This window comes from Chelonia mydas, chromosome 21 (assembly GCF_015237465.2).
Source record: "Chelonia mydas isolate rCheMyd1 chromosome 21, rCheMyd1.pri.v2, whole genome shotgun sequence".
Taxonomy (NCBI): Eukaryota; Metazoa; Chordata; order Testudines; family Cheloniidae; genus Chelonia; species Chelonia mydas.
In genome coordinates, this window is record NC_051261.2 from 9955072 (window position 1) to 9974605 (window position 19534).

The 19534-nt window shown below is 48.6% G+C and overlaps 1 protein-coding gene across 5 annotated transcripts in view; it reads right to left on the bottom strand.

The window, feature by feature from the left end:
- IP6K3 (inositol hexakisphosphate kinase 3) overlaps nt 1-19534 on the bottom strand; it is a 43852-nt gene that overhangs the window by 14341 nt on the left and 9977 nt on the right. For 3 of the 5 annotated variants that reach the window (XM_043533375.1, XM_037884752.2, XM_043533376.1), the window contains one exon: nt 3466-3883. In XM_043533375.1, coding sequence (XP_043389310.1) covers nt 3466-3664 — 199 coding nt within the window. In that variant the 5' untranslated portion in view covers nt 3665-3883. Of the gene's footprint in view, nt 1-3465; nt 3884-5624; nt 7765-11630; nt 13053-19534 lie in introns of those variants that run through there. The other 2 variants (XM_037884750.2, XM_037884749.2) reach the window with 2 other exon arrangements.

Genomic DNA, 19534 nt, shown 5'->3' on the forward strand with positions numbered 1-19534 from the left:
GTCCTTGCTCTGCTCGCTTCCTAGCACGGAAGATCTTACCCCAGCTGAAGGCCAAATGACAAGGAGGGCAGAGTACAGAAAGCTCAGTCAGGGTCACAAGGGGGGGCGGAATTAGGTGTATTATTAGGGGAGAGAAATTACCAGGGATGTGTGTCAAGGTCAAGACAGCACAAGCCTTGGATGGACCACATACGCCCCCCTTATAACTTCTTAGGACGTGAGCAGTGCCCAGTTTGTGCTGGGCTCTCAGCACAGGGGTGACTTTCACCCTGAGGGAACGCAGGCAACTACAAAAGCAGCTACTTAGTAAGGAGAAGTGGCAGGAGGTCTCTGAAACAGACACGCTCCACAGCCAGCCGTCACAAGCCCCGCTTTCCATCGCCTCTTGTTGCAGCCAAAATAAAACCCTCCAGGAGAAATGCTTGAGGAGGAAACTTGCTCGTCGAACAACTATTTGCTGCTGTTGCCGAGGCAGCCACTCGCTTCGCTGGCTGACAGTGATGCCCAGCCAGGAGGACAGTTTCTCCCAGGCTGGTCACTGGCATCTCATATACGCAGACGGCACGCGAGCACTGATATGCCACCAGGCTCGTGGTGATTCAGTCTCGCGTTACCAGATCCGATCGGCCGCGTCAGGTGGGAAGAGGCTCTGCACGTGAAATGGGGATGTCTTTGGATGCTCTCGTCACCACCACGTGCAAACGGGCTTCCCCCTCGTCCCCTTTTCCTTTTTCTGTCTCTTCGGGAAAGATCATGCGCCCTCCCCTCCTCTTGCACCGCCTCCTCCTCCACCTCTTCCTGGATCGTAATTCAGCAGCCTCACCCGCCTCCCGGCTAGACTGCTGCCACCGTGCTGACCTTGGCCCAGAATCCTGACTATCGCGTGGGCTGAAGCTGACCGCATGACACCTGCCACAAGCGCTTGTTCTCCCTCGAGCTGCTCTTACTGGGCCTGGTCTGCCCATAGCGCGGACCTGTTTAACTAAAGGTGTGAGGCTGCACCCCTGTAATTAAACTGGAGCAACTTTGTGTGTGGACATCCTGATATCAGTTTAAACCTGGCTCACATCCACCTTGCTTGCACCTCTTAATTCACCTACATGAGCCAAGTTTAAACTGGTGTAGAGTTTCCACACACAAAGGGCAAATCTATATGACAACAGTAAGTCGAGTTAAGTTACGTTGCTGTACAGCCACCACAGTAATGGAATCGGTTTTACACATCCACAATATGCTTGTGTCGGCGGTGTGTCCCCTCCCCAGGAGCACTTACACTGATTTAACTGCTAGCGTGCAGCATCGTGGGGCGGTTTCTGAAAGGCAGCAAGAGTCGATGAAAGCGACGCAGTGTCTGCACTGACACTGTGTTGATCTAACAACATTGACTTAAGCGCTACATCTCTCACTCTTTGCAAATCATGAGTGGTGTGGAGAAAGTGAATAAGGAAAAGTTATTTACTTGTTCCCCTAATATAAGAACTAGGGGCCACCAAATGAAATTAATAGGCAGCAGATTTCAAACAAATAAAAGGAAGTTATTCTTCACACAGTGCACAGTCAACCTGTGGAACTCCTTGCCTGAGGAGGTTGTGAAGGCTAGGACTACAACAGAGTTTAAAAGAGAACTAGATAAATTCATGGAGGTTAAGTCCATTAATGGCTATTAGCCAGGATGGGTAAGGAATGGTGTCCCTAGCCTCTGTTTGTCAGAGGGTGGAGATGTAGGCGCCGACTCTGTGGGTGCTCCGGGGCTGAAGGACCCACAGGGAAAAATTGGTGGGTGCTCTGCACCCACTGGCAGCTCCTCACCCTGCTCCCTCACCCCAGCTCACCTCTGCCTCCTCCCCTGAGCGCACTCTGGGTCCTGTTTCTCCCCTCTCCCTCCCAGCGCTTGCGCCGCAAAACAGCTGTTTCACACGGCAAGCCTGGGAGGGAGGAGGCGGAACACAGGGCGCTTGGAGGAGGAGGTGGGGCTGGGGCGGGGATTTGGGGAGGGATCCAATAGGGGCGGAGTTGGGGCAGGGCGGGGGCGGGGTGGGGGGGCATGAGCACCCACCGGTGCTGACAAAAGTCGGCGCCTGTGGGTGGAGATGGATGGCAGGAGAGAGATCACTTGATCGTTACCTGTTAGGTTCACTCCCTCTGAGGCACCTGGCATTGGCCACTGCCGGAAGACAGGATACTGGGCTGGATGGACCTTTGGTCTGACCCAGTATGGCCATTCTTATGTTCATGAACAGTTAACCTTTGGATAGCTTCAAATGACTCACTAGCTCAAACACCCAAGCTCCAAAAGGGGGCACTTGGCAGGAATTCACATTTCTGTTGAGCGATGCTTTCCCAGCAGCACTAACCTCTAGAGAGTCCAGCCAAAACCCCTGTTATTTGGAGGAATCCCACCTGGGATTCAGCAAGCACTGAGGCTTTATCACTTACTCCTCTTGTTAAAATTCACTGCTTCACAGATTCAGAAGGGACCATTACGAGCAGCTAGTCTGACTTCCTGCATAACACAGGCCATACAGTGATTCCAGCATCTAGCCCAAAGCTTGTGGTGGAAAAGGAGCATTCTTTGTTAGAAAGACGCCCAATCTAGACATCAGAGATGATCTGCTAGTTTTTAGAAGCTAAGGCTGATTTTAGAAATCCACACAACTTTCTCTACAGTGATCGCAAGACTGAAAGAGAGCGTGTATAAGAACCATCCAGTATTGCTAAGAATGATGAGAAAGTCTACTAAGTGTTGGAGATTCCAAAGAGCAGACCTCCTTTACACACACATTCTCTCTCTCTCTCCCTTCCTCCCCCCCAATTTGCCCATCCTCAATGACTCCGTTAAAATTGGAAGACAAGAGAAACTGCCTTTTTTGAAGATGTAAGATGTTAGGATAGCATTTAATTTTTTTTCTATGTAATGCACTACTTGCTTCCAGTGGGGGCTAAGAGTCAAAATACGACAAGAAAGGATGTTCTTGCATTATTTTCAGCCCCACTGGAAACAGCAAGTACCAGAGAACTCAAGAGATAGAACCTGATGTGAGTTTCTCAACTCAATTTTGCAAACCCAGGAAGCTTAAAATAAAGGCAAAGAAAACCAGTTGCATTTGCAGGTCCTGGAGTCATACAGCAAAATCCTGACATCTATACTCAGGCAAAACACTGAAACGAATGGGAGTTTGCATGAGTAAAAGTGAAGTGAAGGCACTCGGGGCTTGGCATATTTTGGAAGTATGTTGACTGGCCCAGAATATCCTCTTACACCGGGGTAAATGAGGAATGACTTCATGGAAGCCAATGGCATTAAACCCAACAAGCCAGAAGAGAATCAGGCCCTTTGTTTCATTAAGGGAAGGAAAGGATCAATGAAATTATGGGTAGCTAACATCTTCTCTTTTGATCATGGCTACCATTAATAAATTCTCCCTCCCCCGCAGTTCTCTCCTGGATCATCCAGCTCCTCCTTACCTTTGTACTGAGGCGTGAACTGCTTAATGGCTGTGGGGAGCGACTCGTAGACCCACTGCTCCTGGGAGATGAGGGGTTTGCAGATGGTGTGCTCATCGTATTTCATCATGCTCATGTGGCCCCCAACCTGATGGACGAATGGCTCCAAGAGGACCGCTTTCCTCGGGTCCCCCGTGTCCAGCTTATTCTGCACCACCATGCTATCTGGAGACCTGTGGGCCAACTCGTACTTGGGCCAAGGAGAAACACGCTCCTTGATGGAAGTGCCCTCTTTTTTTTTAGTAGCAGTGAACCGGGGTCTGTTGCAGGGAAGCAACCAGAAGATGGGCTTGGGTTTATCAGCCCCGGGGAGCCTAGATCTTTGCTGCTTTACCACGAATAGGTCTTCTGGCTTCTCAGTGCGCTATAGTGAACGTCTCTGCAAAGTGAAGGATAAATACAGAATTTGAGAAAACAGGAACAAATCACTTCCAAACACCTTCCTGCTTTTCCGTGGAGCTCTCCCAAGGCTAAGGCTGCCTCCAATAGCTCCCCCTATGCTCCTGCATACATCACTCTCCAGCCCAAGAGAAGCCTCCCATGCAAGCAGGGAGAGTTATACATTGAAGGCATGTGCAAATCCCACCCTTATAAGGTGAGCTCTATACATGCACATGGCTGGAGTCCAGGGCTTGAGCTGCAGATCCAATTTAAATCTGGTGGAGGGGGGCAAAAAAAAGTAGGGAAGGGCAATCTAAGAGAGCTGTTGGGTTAACGTGGCTCCCTCTGAGATTAGCTAGATCAGGGCATTCCTTCTGCCAGCTAACACCAAGCTATGATCTTGGTGCTCCTTTCCCCTCCTACAGGTAACCTGAGGTTAGGATCATAATCCCAATCTGCTAAAACCACGTTGTTGATGAAGTTCTCAACCTTTTCTCAAGTTGTCCCAAGGTTAGGACATTCCCTGCCAGTGGGTTATTTATAAAGACCTCTGTACTCTGGAAATCTCTGTGAAGGACATTCTCACATAAAGCCTACCTCCCACCCCCTACCCTTCCTCAGGAAGCTTCTCCACCTCCTACCCTTAGAGGAACCTCAGATCAGGACATTCCTTGTCAGTTAACACTAGGACATTAGTAAAGGTTTCCCTCCCCCTTCCTAAAGGAGGCTGGGATCAGGATATTCTAGGTCAAGATGGAACAGTAGTGACATTAACACTGACCACAATCTACAGCTAAGCTGATAAACAGCTCCCACCCCGAATCCCCCCGCATCTCTCCAAGACATACTCCATTCTGGGGTAAAACATAAGGAAACCCACAACTAGTACATGCATTATGCCAAAGGGCCTGATCCTGACCCCATAGGAGCTTTCCATGGACTTCCATAGAAATGGGACTTGGCCCAGGCCTAGAATAATCAACTAGAAAAAAAACACACGGCCCTGTATTTGTCCTGGTGGCCCTCCTACCCAATTTCTATTAAGCCAAACTGCCCATTGACTTCATTTGGAGCAAGATTAGACTCAGTTATTGGGGATAATAATAATAGGCCCAATTCACTCTGCCCCACGGCAGCTGAATACGAGGACAGGACTTCTGCTGCCAGAAGCGCTCCACCTGCGAAGGTTTGTTTCCCCCAAGGCATGGAGAGCCCCCAGCCACAGAATGTCCCTCTGCTGAAGGGCCTGCATTGCAGTTGCACTGAAGATGAATTTGGCCCTACGAAGCCAGTCTACCTGAAGGAACAGTTTCCTTGCAATTCCCCAGCCCCGACTCCGATGGCCAATGCTGGAAAACACAGAGGGAGATGTGTTCTTATGCATGCAGGATTGGTGAGTGAAATGGGACACCGGGAATGTAAACAAGTGCATGGTAGAGACATTCTGGGATGGTGATCTGGCCTTCCAGTAACCCGCCAGCACTTGACCATTCCAGTCAAAAGAGGGCACTGAAAGGGACTGGAGAAATTCCTTTCTGTTGCCCTTCCTTTCCTCTCAGCCAAAGACACAAAGGTTTTGTGGCCTTGCCCCATGTTGTGTAACACCGTAGTGTACAAGAAGTGTCACTGAGCTCAAGGCATAAGATACTATTCAGTGGGAATAGCAGCGTCTACCTATCTTAAGTCCCCTTTACCCCAGCATCCGAGCACATTGCTATCTTCGATGCATTTATCCTCACATATATCCCTGTGAGGGAGGGAAGAGCTGTTCTGTCCACTTGCTGATGGAGAATGGAGGCGCAGAGAGATTAAATGTCTTGTCCAAGGTCATGCAGGAACCCTGTGGAGGTGCCAGGTATTGAAGATGGTCTCCCAGGCTAGTGCTCTAACCACCGGGCCATTCTCCCTCTTTGCAATGTGGCATCAAACTGAAAATAAACATTGTACGCTCGGATTTGCTTTTAGCAGCAGTGGACTCCCAATCTAACAAGTTCTCTGGCTTAAAAACACCCGGAGAGTCAACGCTCAAGTGGGTCAACACTTTCTCCTGTTAATAATGAAATCCCTGAATAAATGAACACTTCAGCTTGGGTGCCTAGTTTTTGCATGGAGGACTTGTTCAAGTTAGATGAACTGGACTAAGGGAACATACACTCATCCCCAAGGAGAAATGAGATGGAACGGTTTAAGAACAAGTCCTTTCTGGGGGAAATTTCTTCCCCTCCACTCTGCCCAAATTGAGGTGTTTAAACTCAAACATTTCCTAGGATTTCTTTCCCCTGCCAATTTTATCATCACCCTATGCCACAAAATGGGATTTTTGCCATACAGTTGCATAGATACAGTCTATACTAGCACTTACTTCCTGAAGGCACAATGCTGAGCCATTTATATGAGAGTTTTTCAATGTATGTCTTTAGAGCCACTCTAGAACAAACAAAAGTATTTAATATTTCTGAGTTCCATCAACTTTTACCGATTATTTTGCTCTTTAAAGTGTTTTTTGTTTGTTTGTTAATAGATTTATCATAAATCACCTTTCAAGCCAGAGAACAAAGCGTGATTTCAATCCAGCATGTATTGCTTTAGAGATATTCCAAGGCTGGAAAATAACTGACACAATGCGCTCACCGTCCTAGCAACCTTCACATCTCAATGTGTGTCAGGAATAAAAGCAGCTTCACGAGGCTGTTATTGTTCACACCTCAGCAAAACTCTGAACAAGAGCTGCACTAAGTGAAAGGGGCTGTTTTGATTTGCTGGCATTCTGAAGCAGTCCATCCTGACCACATAAATGTTACCGTGAGCCTTCAATGAGTCACCAGTAGCGTGTCTCTGCTTGTCTCAAACAAGGGAGCCTTGAAATTAATCCCCTCTGTTGCTTAAATTATCTCAAGTGATGAAAGATATTTAGGCCAAAAAAACCCCAAAACATTGAGGGTTACAAATCATTTTTAATCCTCCAAATTTTCTCATTAGAAACTGCAGGGATTTATTTTTCCTCCAAAGACGGGGAGATGCAATCCACGTAGCAAAAAGTGACTCTGTGGGTAGAAATAAAAAGATAGTCCAAATATAAGGAGTGGGAAATGCTTTTTAGAACGCCCCCCTCTTCTTTCTTTCTTTCTTTTTTTTTTTTTTTTTTTTTTTTTTTTGACAAAAATCTCAAAATGTTTGAAATTTTTGCTTGTCTGAAAAAAGAAACATGTTTCGTGAATTTTCCTCCCCGTATTTTTGGTCAAAATCCCTGAACATTTTCTCAAAATTTTGTTCAAAACATTTTTCTTCAAAATGTTCTCAAACTCCCAGTCAGCTCTTATGAAAACACAGAAGTGCGTTTGTGTGTGTTTCGGTGATTTGCATTTCCCACACATAAGGACTAGAAGGGGGAAACGCTCCACTGTTTAAAAAACACTCCTTATCCTAGGTGTGTCGGATGTCAGGTCCTATAGTCAATGCCCATTTTAGAGGACAAGAGTTGGACAGTATTGCCCAAGGCAGAGATAAGTTATAAGCCAGCAGACTCTAGCCAGCAGAGGGCTATGATGCACACAGGCTTAGCTCTTCTGTTCCACCAATTCAAGCAGGCCAGCTTTTAAAAGTGAAAGCAGTTTATATTATTTATTTGTGATCTTACAATACTCATGCACAATAAATATATTATCAAGGCCAAATCACGAGGTCCTTACTCAGTTTCCACTAGGTTCTTCCCAAGGCAAAAATCTCACTGCTCAGATTCTACAGTGATGGGGCAAAATAAAGACAGACAGACAGTATCTGGCCTTGTACAATAGAACCTCAGAGTCACGAACACCAGAGAGATGAACTGACCAGTCAACCACACATCTCATTTGGAACCGGAAATATGACATCAGGCAGTAGCAGAGACAAGACCAAAAAAAAAAAAAAAAAGCAAATACAGTACAGTACTCTGTTAAATGTAAACTACTAAAAAAAAAAAAAAAAAAAAAAAAAAGGAAAAGCAGCATCTTTCTTCTGCATAGTAAAGTTTCAAAGCTGTATTAAGTCAATGTTCAGCTGTAAACTTTTGAAAGAACAACCAGAACATTTTGTTCAGAGCTAAGAACATCTCACCGTTATGAATAACCTCCATTCCCGAGGTGTTTGTATAGGGTTACCATACGTCCGTATTTTCCCGGACATGTCCAGCTTTTTGGTTCTTAAATCACCGTCTGAGAAGAATTTTTAAATATCTAAAAACATCTGGGATTTTGCCATTATTATTTTTCCCCAAAGAAGAGTTGATCATTCAAGAAAGAGAGCGAATGTTGATCATTTGAGAAAGAAAGTGAATGTTGATCACTCGAGAGAGTGCCCGCTTTCCGCCCCTGAGCTCCCAGCGCGTGCGCCACAAAACAGCTGTTTCGCACAGCTGGGAGGGAGGGGGAAAGGAGGGAGAACACGGCGCACTCAGTGGAGGAGGTGGGGCAGGGGTGGGAATTTGGGGAAGGGGTCCAATGGGGCAGGGAGGGGCAGAGTTGGGACGGGGACTTTGGGGAAGAAGTTGGAATGGGGGCGGGGAAGGGGTGGAGTTGGGGTGGGGCCGGGGGGCATGAGCAAATACCTCCTCCCCTGGTGGAGCGTCCTCTTTTTTGAATGTTCAAATATGGTAACCCTATGTTTGTAACTCTGAGTGAGGTTCTACTGCATTTAAAATAAAGACATTCATTCAATCTAGTTAAAAACATTTTAGGAAATTGAAAGCAAAACTGTTTTAAAAGCACTGAATTTGCTGCCCATCGTTTAGCCTGTTTGTTTATATAGTTATGGCATTCAGCGCGGAGGTCAAAACAGACCAGGGGGTTCCGTAATCAATTCCTGCTCGATCCTGCTTTCCAATGCCCATGTGCTGAACACTGTGCTGAAAAATGTGGGTTATAAACATGGTAGGGGGCTATTTATGTTTTACTTGGACGAAAAGAAATAGAAAATATCTGTCTGTCTATTGATAAATCCAGGCTCCAGAGCTGAGAAATCCGTAGACGGACAGATTTCAGGGCAGATAGTCAGCTGGTATAAATCGTCAATAGCGCTAATGCAGTTTAGGAGTTGAGGATATGGCCCATAGATTAGATAGCTACAGATTCACAGACAGACAGACGTTTCTTCCACATCCTGTATTACCGCACCATTTCCCTTTAATCTTTGGCCTCAAAACACACTAAAGCTCCTCCTGCAGCACAGCGAGGGGCTGATCGGTCAGGTTAAATCCCCGCTCTTTCACAGGGCTCTGGCATGTGGCACGCCGTGGGAACAGTTTGCCCTAAGCTCTGTCCATGCAGCGTCCCTGCTCTGTGGATCAACAGAGGCCTCCGGAGCCGACCTTGTTTCACCAGCCCTAAATTCCCCCTTTTCAAACGTTATTAGAATCATTAACTCTCCCTTCTCTTTTGCACAGGTGGGTTTCTCGTCCAGGCCCCAGACTTATTTACAAACCCGCCTCCTGGCGTCCTCGGCGGGAGGCTGCTTTTGGGCTGGATTCAACATTCATCAGAATCAGTATCCGGCCCTCGCTGTATTTCCTGGACTTCAGATCCGGCCCTCGCTGTATTTCCACACAGACTTTTCATGCACAGCCAAGCAGGTGCCACATTCGCGCTCAAGGGATTTTAAAATCCGCTTTTTCTGCTCTTCCCTTGACCACGGCCAAATGGGGAAAGAATAGCTACATATGGGGGTAGAGTGCCAAGAATGAACAGCTCTGTTCTCTGCAAGGAGCTCTAACCATCCTCCCAGAAATCCTTAGGGGCAGAAGCCCTGAGCCCTTTTATCTTGCATCTCCCTTCCTGAAAGAATCTGATGTTCATCAAGTTTATGGCTGGTGCCAACGTCCCTCATGAACATGATGCAAAGATGCAGTGTGTGGCACCGACGGATTTATTCAGCAGCTTTGTACAGCAGCAGGACATAGGGAGGAAGGGTAGAAATTGCATTAGCCTGGATTGATAGGCAGCTAAAAACATATTTCCTCTGCCTCCCATTGCTGGGGCGTTTGGGATAAAGTGCAAAGCAACAGCCACGATCTGGTAGCTGGGTAAATGTTCTGTAAGCCCTTGGCAACACTCCCCAGCCTGTGCAGCGCCATGACATGTGGGCATATGGTGGTTGTGATTATAAATGTTCTGTCCTTGCATCATCCTTTGCTTAGGTGCCTGAAACGTCACGGAGACACCCGTGTCTTTTTACCCTTTCGTTCTGGGTCAGCTCCAGTTGCTCCTCCGCGGCACACTGCACTCGCCGTTCTGGGCTGATGCTAACTTAGCCGAAGGAAGGCTGCTGCTCTAACAGGGCCCGTTCTGCTAAGCCTACCTAACTCCCCCCACCCCACTGCAGTGCAGCTCGTGGCCCAGGGTGAACCTGAATGGGACCCGCTGCTGTTCTCGGATGGGAAGGCTTTGCCTCCTGCTGTGGCTCCCCTTTCCCAAGTGTCCTAGTTACATGCATCAGGACAGACTGGGATTTTGTTGACAGCGGTGTAAATCCAGAGTTAGCTCATTGGCACCGCTGCGGCCGTTACTCTGGATTTAGACCAGCGTGACTGCCAGAGGAATCTGCTCCACTGTAGCCAGGAAAATACTTTTGAGTCAAAGGCACAGACTGTCGCTTCATCTCCCCGGGGAGCACTTTAAAGCAGAGCTCCCCAAAGCCCATCTCATTTAGCAGCTCAGCGGCTGCATCCTAGAGGAAATGTACAAATTGATACACAACGTGACAGCAAAGAGGAGGCCCTGATCTGCCACCTTCTGAGCAACAGCTAGTTTTCAGACACCCCAGCGCTTGAGGAGGGGTTAGAGCAGACCCATTTCTAGAGCCCCCATCCATCGACCCGGGTGCTTATATAGGCATCATCCCTGTAATAGCTGAACACCAAAGAGGTGTTTTATTTGGGAGCTCTTCAACCTAAGGAAAATAATTAGCTTTGTTACAGGCAGGATTAATCAGAATTGGACCCAGACTAGTGTCTTGCACCTCAGCTGGTGCAAATCAGCGGATTCCACTGACTTTAATGTCCCTACACCAATCTACACCAGCTGAGGATCTTGCCCTCAGAATAGTTATCCAATCCGCTCCCCCCACCATCACTGAGGTCTGGATAAATTGGGATCTGGATCGGAACAGACCCCGGCTTTGAAAAGCTAATCCGCAACCAGCAAAATCCGTGAGATTCCCACATAGCCCCGGCTCTGTCCATCCCTGGGGTTTAGTCAACACAACCGTCAAATCCACACTGCCATTCAACAGCCAGGTGTTGTCTGGTCATAGGCATTTCTGCTCCCCTGTCTGTCTATATCAACTGGTTGTCTCTTGTCTTTGTCTTACATTTAAATTGCAAGCTCTCTGGGGCTAAGACTGTCTGTTTGTTCTGTGTATGTCCAGCGCTAACACAAAGGGGTTGTGTCCGATAATACAAATACATAATGAAGCATATGTAAGAATTATGCCAGTCAGCCACAGGATTTCCGGAGAGTCCAGAAAGGCAATTGAGAATGGAAATTAGCCTCATCTTTGCACAGTCTAATGAGCCCTTTTTGAATTTTCATTTCAGCCAGTTACCCCGCATTCTTCTTACGTTCCCTTTGCCGCTTGCCGATCCATACTACCAAGGCAGGTCAAGCTCAAAGAGCTCTTCATCATCTCCCTGCCCGTTTGCAAAATCAAATAAGCAGTTATTAAAGGAGGCATGTAGCGAGCACACGACACTAGCCCACAACAAAAATACTCACCCATCAGCACCTGCTTGGCTGGTAGGACATTTACCCCAGCAGTGAGATTTTGTATGAGTATCCCAGTTTGTCTGGGTGCTGGTCAGCCCGGTTGGCTCCCTTCGATGCAGCCTAAGTTTGAAAGCCCAGCCTCGGTACATGGAATTGGGGAGGGCACGGAAGCGAGCTGACATCCAGCGGGAGTCACCTGACTTTATGGGAAATTCCTGGCAGCCGTGGGTTATGTACAGCCAACAGCTGAGGCAAGTGGGTGGGGGAAGGAGGGGGTTACAGGGAGAAAGGAGAAAGAAAACACAAACAATAAGGGAAAGAAAATGATGCCTTGGCTAGGAGTAAGTTGGCAAATAAAGGGGAGCTGCATGGGAATCCCTAGAGGGAGCAGTAAGAAAAGGAGTACTTGTGGCACCTTAGAGACTAACCAATTTATTCGAGCATAAGCTTCCGTGAGCTACAGCTCACTTCATCGGATGCAGGGAGCAGTGTGTTCCTTTTCTTGGCTAGTTGTAAGAGCTCCTTGCTTGGTTTTGCAATCAGCACTCCAGGAAAACAACTCTGCTTCCCGCTAATTTATTTTCGGCATCGTCTTTCGTAAAAGCTTCACTGAGCTATTGTTTTTCGCCTCTCACTCGCTTCCCTTTTAAAAGGCTCTTTGCTCCACCTGGGATAGCTTTGGCCTTTGCAAAGCTGGCTGCTATCAGTAGGGGGATATGGCCCCTGTTTGCTCACCTTTGGCGGGCTGTGAAACTCAGCAGGTGTTTGGGGACAGGTATTAGCTAGCCAGCTACACAGCCAGCCAGGTGGTTCTAAAAACATTCTTCCGATCTGTTAATCCCATGAGCCTGGACAGATGGGTGCGTGCATGTTAGTGCTCTTTTGCTGGAGTGAGGCAGGCTGGGTGACACAATGGGATTTCACCTTCAGCCACCTGTGGTTTGCTAATATCAGCTCCATGAAAGCAACAGCACTAGGAAGCAGAATGGCAGAGGTGCGACAAGCCAGCCCCAGTTAGCTCTCACACAGCACTTTTCATCTGTAGATCTCAAAGCATTTTGCAAAGAAAGACTGTTTACAGAGGGGAAAACAAACCTAAAGAGGGGAAAGTGACTCACTCAGCAGCAGAACCGAGAAAAGAACCCAGGTCTCCTGACTCCCTGTCTAGTGCCCTACCCGCTAGACCAGTGGCTCTCGACCTTTTCAGACTCATGAACCCCTTTCAGGAATCTCATTTGTCTTGTGTACCCCAAGTTTCACCTCACTTATACGACTTGCTTACAAAATCAGACAAAAATACACAAGCGTCACAGCACGCCAGTACTGAAAAACTACTACTTTCTCATTTTTACCATACTATTTTCCAATAGATTTATTGTATAATTAAGACTGTACTTACATTTCAGGGTATAGTCTATAGAGCTGTATAACCAAGTCACTGTCTGTATGAAATTTTAGTAGGTACTGACTTCACTAGTGCTTTTTATGCAGCCTGTAGTAAAACTAGTTCATGTACCTCCTGGAAGACCTCTGCATAGCCCCAGGGGTACGCGTACCACTGCACTGGACCACACTGCTGACAGGCTTGTGGTACAGCTGCCTAGAGAAAACGGACTCAGGGCATCTTCTTTGCAAAGTCAAAGTGTGATCATAGCACAGGTAGGCATGCAGCAGCTTAGACGTGGCAGAAGGGGCTAGCAACCCGAATACAATCCGGCTGGGGACCCTGGGTACATATTCAAGTTGCTAGTCCATGTTGCCATGTCTTCACTATTATTGTTACCGATGCTAAGTCGATAAAAGCTAACATGGGTATGCCTACCCCTGCTCTGCAGTGAAGACATACCCACAGAATCTCCCTGTAATGTGCCTGACTCAAGAGCGAGAGATGGAAAAGGCCTATTAGCTCATTCAGCTCCCTGCCAATGTGGGATTGTTCCTTACAGTGTATGTGAGGACAGCACATTAGTTCCCTATGTTCCTTTCGCTGACAACTAAAAATGGAGATAGATGGCTGTATCTCAGACTGGAAATAAGGCCTACATGTTTAACAGTGAGAGTAATTAACCACTGAAACAATTTCCCAAGGGTCGTGGTGGATTCTCCATCACTGACAATTTTAAAATCAAGATGGGAATGTTTTTCTAACAGATCTGCTCTAGGAATTATTCGGAGGAAGCTCCCTGGCCTGTGTTGTACAGGAGGCCAGACTAGATGATGACAATGGTCCCTTCTGGCCATAACAGCTATGTATGTACCTGTGTCTCACCTAGTGCCGGGGAGGGGGGGCTGTAGCCAGAACAAAGAGACATTTGTTTTTTATGCCACAGGTAGTTGGCACATGTGAGGTTCTGATGGGGGGAGCGGGAGAGCAAAGCAAACGCTGCCACTGGACTTGGAGAGAGGCTGGACAAGGCTCTGACCCAAAATAACATTTGCACTCAAGTTATGTGTGAGAGAGCAGGTCACCTGCAGGGGCCAGGAATACTACCCTGCCCTCTGCAAGAACCGGTGCGCTCATCTGTACTCATCTGGATTATAGCAGCAGCTGGAAGTTGAGATCGGGACGTGCTAAGCATGTAAGAGACAACCTGCTGCCCTGGAGAGCTTGCAATCTAAAGGGACAAGATAGTCCCAGGTAGTTTTGTTATCCTCATGTAAAAGGTGGGGAAGAAGCCAGATGGAGGGTCGACCTAGCCAGCACACCTGAATTAGCTTTGGTTGACCAGCTCTCTCAGAGCAGCAGGTTAGCCGCAATGGCCTGGGTCCCAGGTGGGACTGCACTCAGGATAGCCTGTGACACAACAGCCGTACGGCTCTTTTCAGTGAGGTAGCTCAAAGTTGGCCTGCGCGTACCGCAGTCATCCCTCCTGTTTGCAGTGCGGACATATCCTACGTGACTTGACCACGGCCATACAGCCAGTCAGTGGCAGAGCCAGGAACCGATGAGTCCTAGCCTAATACCTTAGCCACAAACCCACCTTTCCACAGCTCTGCCGCCACCATCCAATTCTTCCGCCTTGCGTAGGATAATCACATCCCGGCCACAGAGCGGGCGAGATATATCATTGCCCAGCGGCATTAGATTACCGAGTGACGACACGTCTCTCCATCCCCGAAGCCTGTGTAACCCTTTACTAGATAAAATGTGCTGGACACCTCACGGTGACGTCCTTTTTTTTTTTTTTAAATTAGGGGCCAGATTCTAATCTCAATGGCGCTGGCGTAAATCTGGAACCTTTTCACTGAAGTCAAGAGTTGCTCCAGATTTTACACCAGTAAATCTGCTAACAAGCCAGGAGTAGATTGTGCAGCCCTTGCTCACACTGGCAAGCGCCTACCCACATGACTAGTTCATGGATAAGAGCTGCCTTTAGCATTTTGCTCCCAAACTGCCTCTAGAAATGAATCTTATGAGAGAGGAAGGCTGGCTTCGTGGTTAGGGTGCGGGCCTCAGACTCAGGAGTCCAATTTGCATAATTTTGGGTAAAATAACTTGATCTCTCTGGGCCTTAGATTTCCCCATCTGTTCCTTCCTTTGTCTGTGTTTTCTACTTAGATTATAAATGCCTTGGGACAGGGACTGTCTCTTACTAATGTGTCTATACAGCACCAGGCACAATGGGGCCCCAATCTCAACTGGTAGCTTTGTTTAGGCACTACTGTCATATAACTACCACCACAATAATCCCTGTGATCACAAAGGACACTTGTCGGCTTTCATCTCCACCCCGCCTCCCTGATTCATCAAACAATAACTCAGTGGATATTCGTAAATCACTGCACACAATTAAGGCCACAATGGTGGCAGTGAATAAGGAGTTGAAAAGATCTGGATGAAAACAGCAGGGGTTTGAGAGGAAAATCTTGATGCTGAGATAACAATCTATTGATATAATAATTCCCTCTTACTGGCAGGGAAAAACAGGACCATAAAGCACTGAGAAATTGAATTGATGCTCTGGGGCCGCGGCTGAGATTAAGAATCTGACAGAAGATGACGAATCTGGAAGATGAAACAAAGGACCTGATTCTCATCTGATTTAGGTCTGCTCTACGCACCATTTTTGTACTTGTATAACAATTATTTACCGATATGGTACAACCACTAGAGTGGATGCAGTTATATCAGTCTAACTTATTTCCCTTCCCGTACAGGAATAGCTATCCTGGTAAAAGCATTTACACTGGTATAACGGCACCTACATTAGGAGGGTTGTGTCGCATTCACTCCGCTGGTACAATTAAAGCGATGCCCCTTTTGTATGCACACAGCCCACTGTGTTACTTCAGTTTTACACCAGGGTAACTCATGCAAAGCGAAGGCAGCTGTGAGTCAGTCCCCTCCACTCTGAAAAGAGATGGCTTGCGGGTGAGAAAGAAAGGTCAGCTATAAAAAAAAGACACTGAAAAATTTAGAACCATTAAACAACCTTTTCAGTTAGGATGCCTTGTTGGGAAAATTGATCAAAGCCCGCCCCTTGTCTTTCTCTCTGCGTAGCCCAAGGAAACCCCCTCAACAAAATGTCATTTCTGATCTCTTTCTTTAGTCCTAACATCTAGCCTATGCATTTTTTAAAAAAACATTTATCTTATGTGGTTTTGGAGACCTCACTTTGAGTAAATTTTCCTCGGGCAGTTCCTCGGTTGGTTTAAGTGATTCTGAGGAGTTAGGCCAGCAGAGTGAAGAAGGTATGTTCAAGGCCGGGGGCTGAATGCTGATCTCGGTTACGCCCATTTAAATCTGGAGTAACTCCACTGATGTCAGTGGAATTACTTCGGGATTTACTGCACGGATCAGAAATAGGATCCTGCCCTCTCTGATCTGTGTATGGTATTTCTAAGATGCTTATCACCTTCTTATCTAGGCACTGATTGGATCTGATTCTCAGCTATTGTCTGTCCCTTTTATGCTTCTCTGGCCTGAAAGGGGGCAGAAACTTCCCCCTTAGAATAGCCACTCCCTCCCACCCCCCACAACTGAAAGGCTCTGCACTCGCCCTCCTCCCAGGCTGCTGCATCAGGCTGGGGCCAGAATGTACTGCCCTATTATCGTTCTCCGCATCCCAGAGCCCAGAGGGAGCTATGGAAAGCAGACTAGGAGCAGCCCAGGAGTTGCTCTAACTTACACTGTGGTGGCAGGCCGGCCCCTGAATGAAGTCCTAATACAAGGAATGCAGAGGAGGCTTAAAGCATTTGCACCTTCCCATGTCTGCCCCAAGCACAGGAACAGAGAATCAAGCCCAGTGAAAAGACTCGCCTTCAATCCCCCCACCCCACCGCCATGCACCTTGCACTGTGATTTACGGTTATGCAGTGTGGGGGTAACAGCCCCCCATGAGAATGGCAGGGTTTCACACCCACTTTGCACAGATGTGTGCGGAGAACGACACAAGGGGCAGGCCAGGGGAAGATCCAGGTCCCCCACCCAGCTCTGTACTTTCCTAAGTGATACAATCTCTTTTTATAACTCCCTGACCAGAATAGATGGTGTTTCCACAGGGAGCCTACCAGGTAATTGCATCTGATCCCTTCTCCTCTGCTCCCGCGTTCTCTGTGGCTTTCCACTGCTGGGTACAGAATCCAGGCAGAGACTCCAAGTCTCAGGAAAAGTTTTCCAGCATTTCTTACCCCCCGAGCTGGTCCTAGGTTTTGTAGGGATCCCCGACCTTGAGGCACCTTTGCTTACAGCCTGAGGCCAAAATCATGCAAGAGTTCTCTGCAGGGCTCCTGCCCCTGTTATGCAGGCAGGCATGCAGGTGGGACCTTACCGACCAAGCTTGACCTCACTTCACCTCTCTGCCTGCTTCCCTCTATCACTAAGGAACATCCCTTCCACACCTGACCCCCCTTGTTGATAAGATTTACACAGGATCCCCGCAGACGCCCTGGCTGGCCAATTTAGCTAAGAAGCGCTAATCCCGGGGCTGCCGGCAATCCTGCAGTGACATAACTGAAGCTGCTGGCGCTCAAGGAAGGAAATAAACAATAGGGAGCCGCGCCGGCAGCTGTTGCATTAGACTGGCAAAGGGGCAGGGAAAGGGGAATGAGCGTTTGCCAAAGGGAAAAATTCCATAGGGAAATCGGGTTGTCATCAGACTTCTAAGTAGGAGTTATAAAGACCTTCTTTCATGCTGACTCCTATGCTTAATGGCCTATGTGCCCTAGGCCTGACTCCCGGCTGAACCACACCATGGGTGGTCATTTACACCTGTGCAAGGTGATGTAAAACACTAGTGCTGTACCCCCACATTGCACAGGGCTGGGGAGGGCACGAGCTAGGGAGAATCAGGCCCCTCAAGAACCCTTTGGATTATTGCTTGGAAGCTGGGTCTAGAAGCCGGGCTGTAAGGGCCACGTTCACAGCTGCCCTGCAGCCCCTTTGCCACTGCGAGGCTGCTGCAAAAAGAAACCAAGCCCCTCACCCAGGAGTATTCCCAGTGCACTGGACCCTATGCCGGGCACAGAGTCATCTCTGTGTCCCCTGCACAGGATCCCCACCTAGGGCTGCCAACCCTCCCGATTTCGCCAGGAGTCTCCCAAATTGGGCTCTATCTCCCGGAGGCTACTGAAGCCAAACAGGGAGATTTTAGGTCGCCAAAAGTCTGGTGGCACAGCGGGGCTAAGGCAGGCTCCCTACCTGTCCTGGCCCTGCGCTGCTCCCTCAGGGGCTGCAGGGATGTGCCGGCCACTTACGGCTCCAGCCCTGAACCTCCTCCCAGATCCAGAACCCCAAACCCCCTCCTCAGGGAAGGGGCGGGGCAGGAGGCGGGGCAAGGGGTTTGGGTTTATGCAATTAGACAGTTGGCCACCCTATCCCCATTCTCTGGTACCGGGCCTGTTCTGGGGTGGGCTGGAGGAGGAAGGGGGAGGTGGCGATTCTGCATCCTTGCAGTGGCCCATCAGGGGGATCTCATCAGTGGCCCAAGTTAGGGCAGCTCTCAGAGGCTCCAAATAGCTTGCCCCTCCCCTCGGTCCCTGCATTGCCCGCGTAATACTAATAATGAATCACAATCCCAGCGCAGAGATGCCTCTGGCCCTCTGAGTTCCAGCATGGGGAGAAAGCTCCCAAGAGCACTCCTTCCAGGCCATTTCCCCTCCTGCCCATTAACCATGGGGATGTATCAGTGTCTGTTCACTGACTGAGAAGGAAACCACTACACTGACTGGTTGAGAGAGAAATCAACTTAGTAGCCAAGAAGGCGCTTGCCCAACTCAAACCCGTCACGAATCCTGCTCTGTAGAGAAGCCAGGAGGCATTGTCGAGCATTGCTCAATAAATCAGGGGCCGAATACTGAATAGCAAAACATCATGGTTATCTGGCTGGCCCAAGGCAATAAGCCTCTTTAAGCTCCATGCGGGCTGTGCGGCCCCCTGTCGGTGCCAAGGGGATACTAACATGGTGTGATGTTCTGGTGGATTCTTGAGAGATGACTGCACCGGCTGGATCCTAAGCACAGCCTGGACCCGTTAGCTGCAAAGCCTGGCTCCCAAAATTCACTGGGGGGGTTTCCTTCCTTTTCTGTCAATCAAGAGCTGATCCTGCAGGGTGTTGGGTGCCCACAGCTCCTGCTGGGCCCACAGTGTGGCCAGTTGTAAAGGTGGGGCGAGCTTGGATCAGAAGGTGTAGGGATTTGGGGATCAAGGGGTTCACTTCGGGCCCCTCTCTAACCCCAAGTCCATTTGTTTAAGAGGATTTCATGCTGGGCCAGAGTTCAGACTTAATAACACCTTCACGCTCCTCTGATCCTTCAGGCTGCCGGGGCCGAACGGGCCCCCCGCCCCCCAACCCAAGTTAGAGCAGCAGCAGGGCTGCTCTCACCTGCACCGGGCTGCCTATAGCCCCCAGGCGCTGGTCCGATAGGAGGGAACAGCAGGTGCACGCAATGCTCTGGCCACACGCCATACCTCC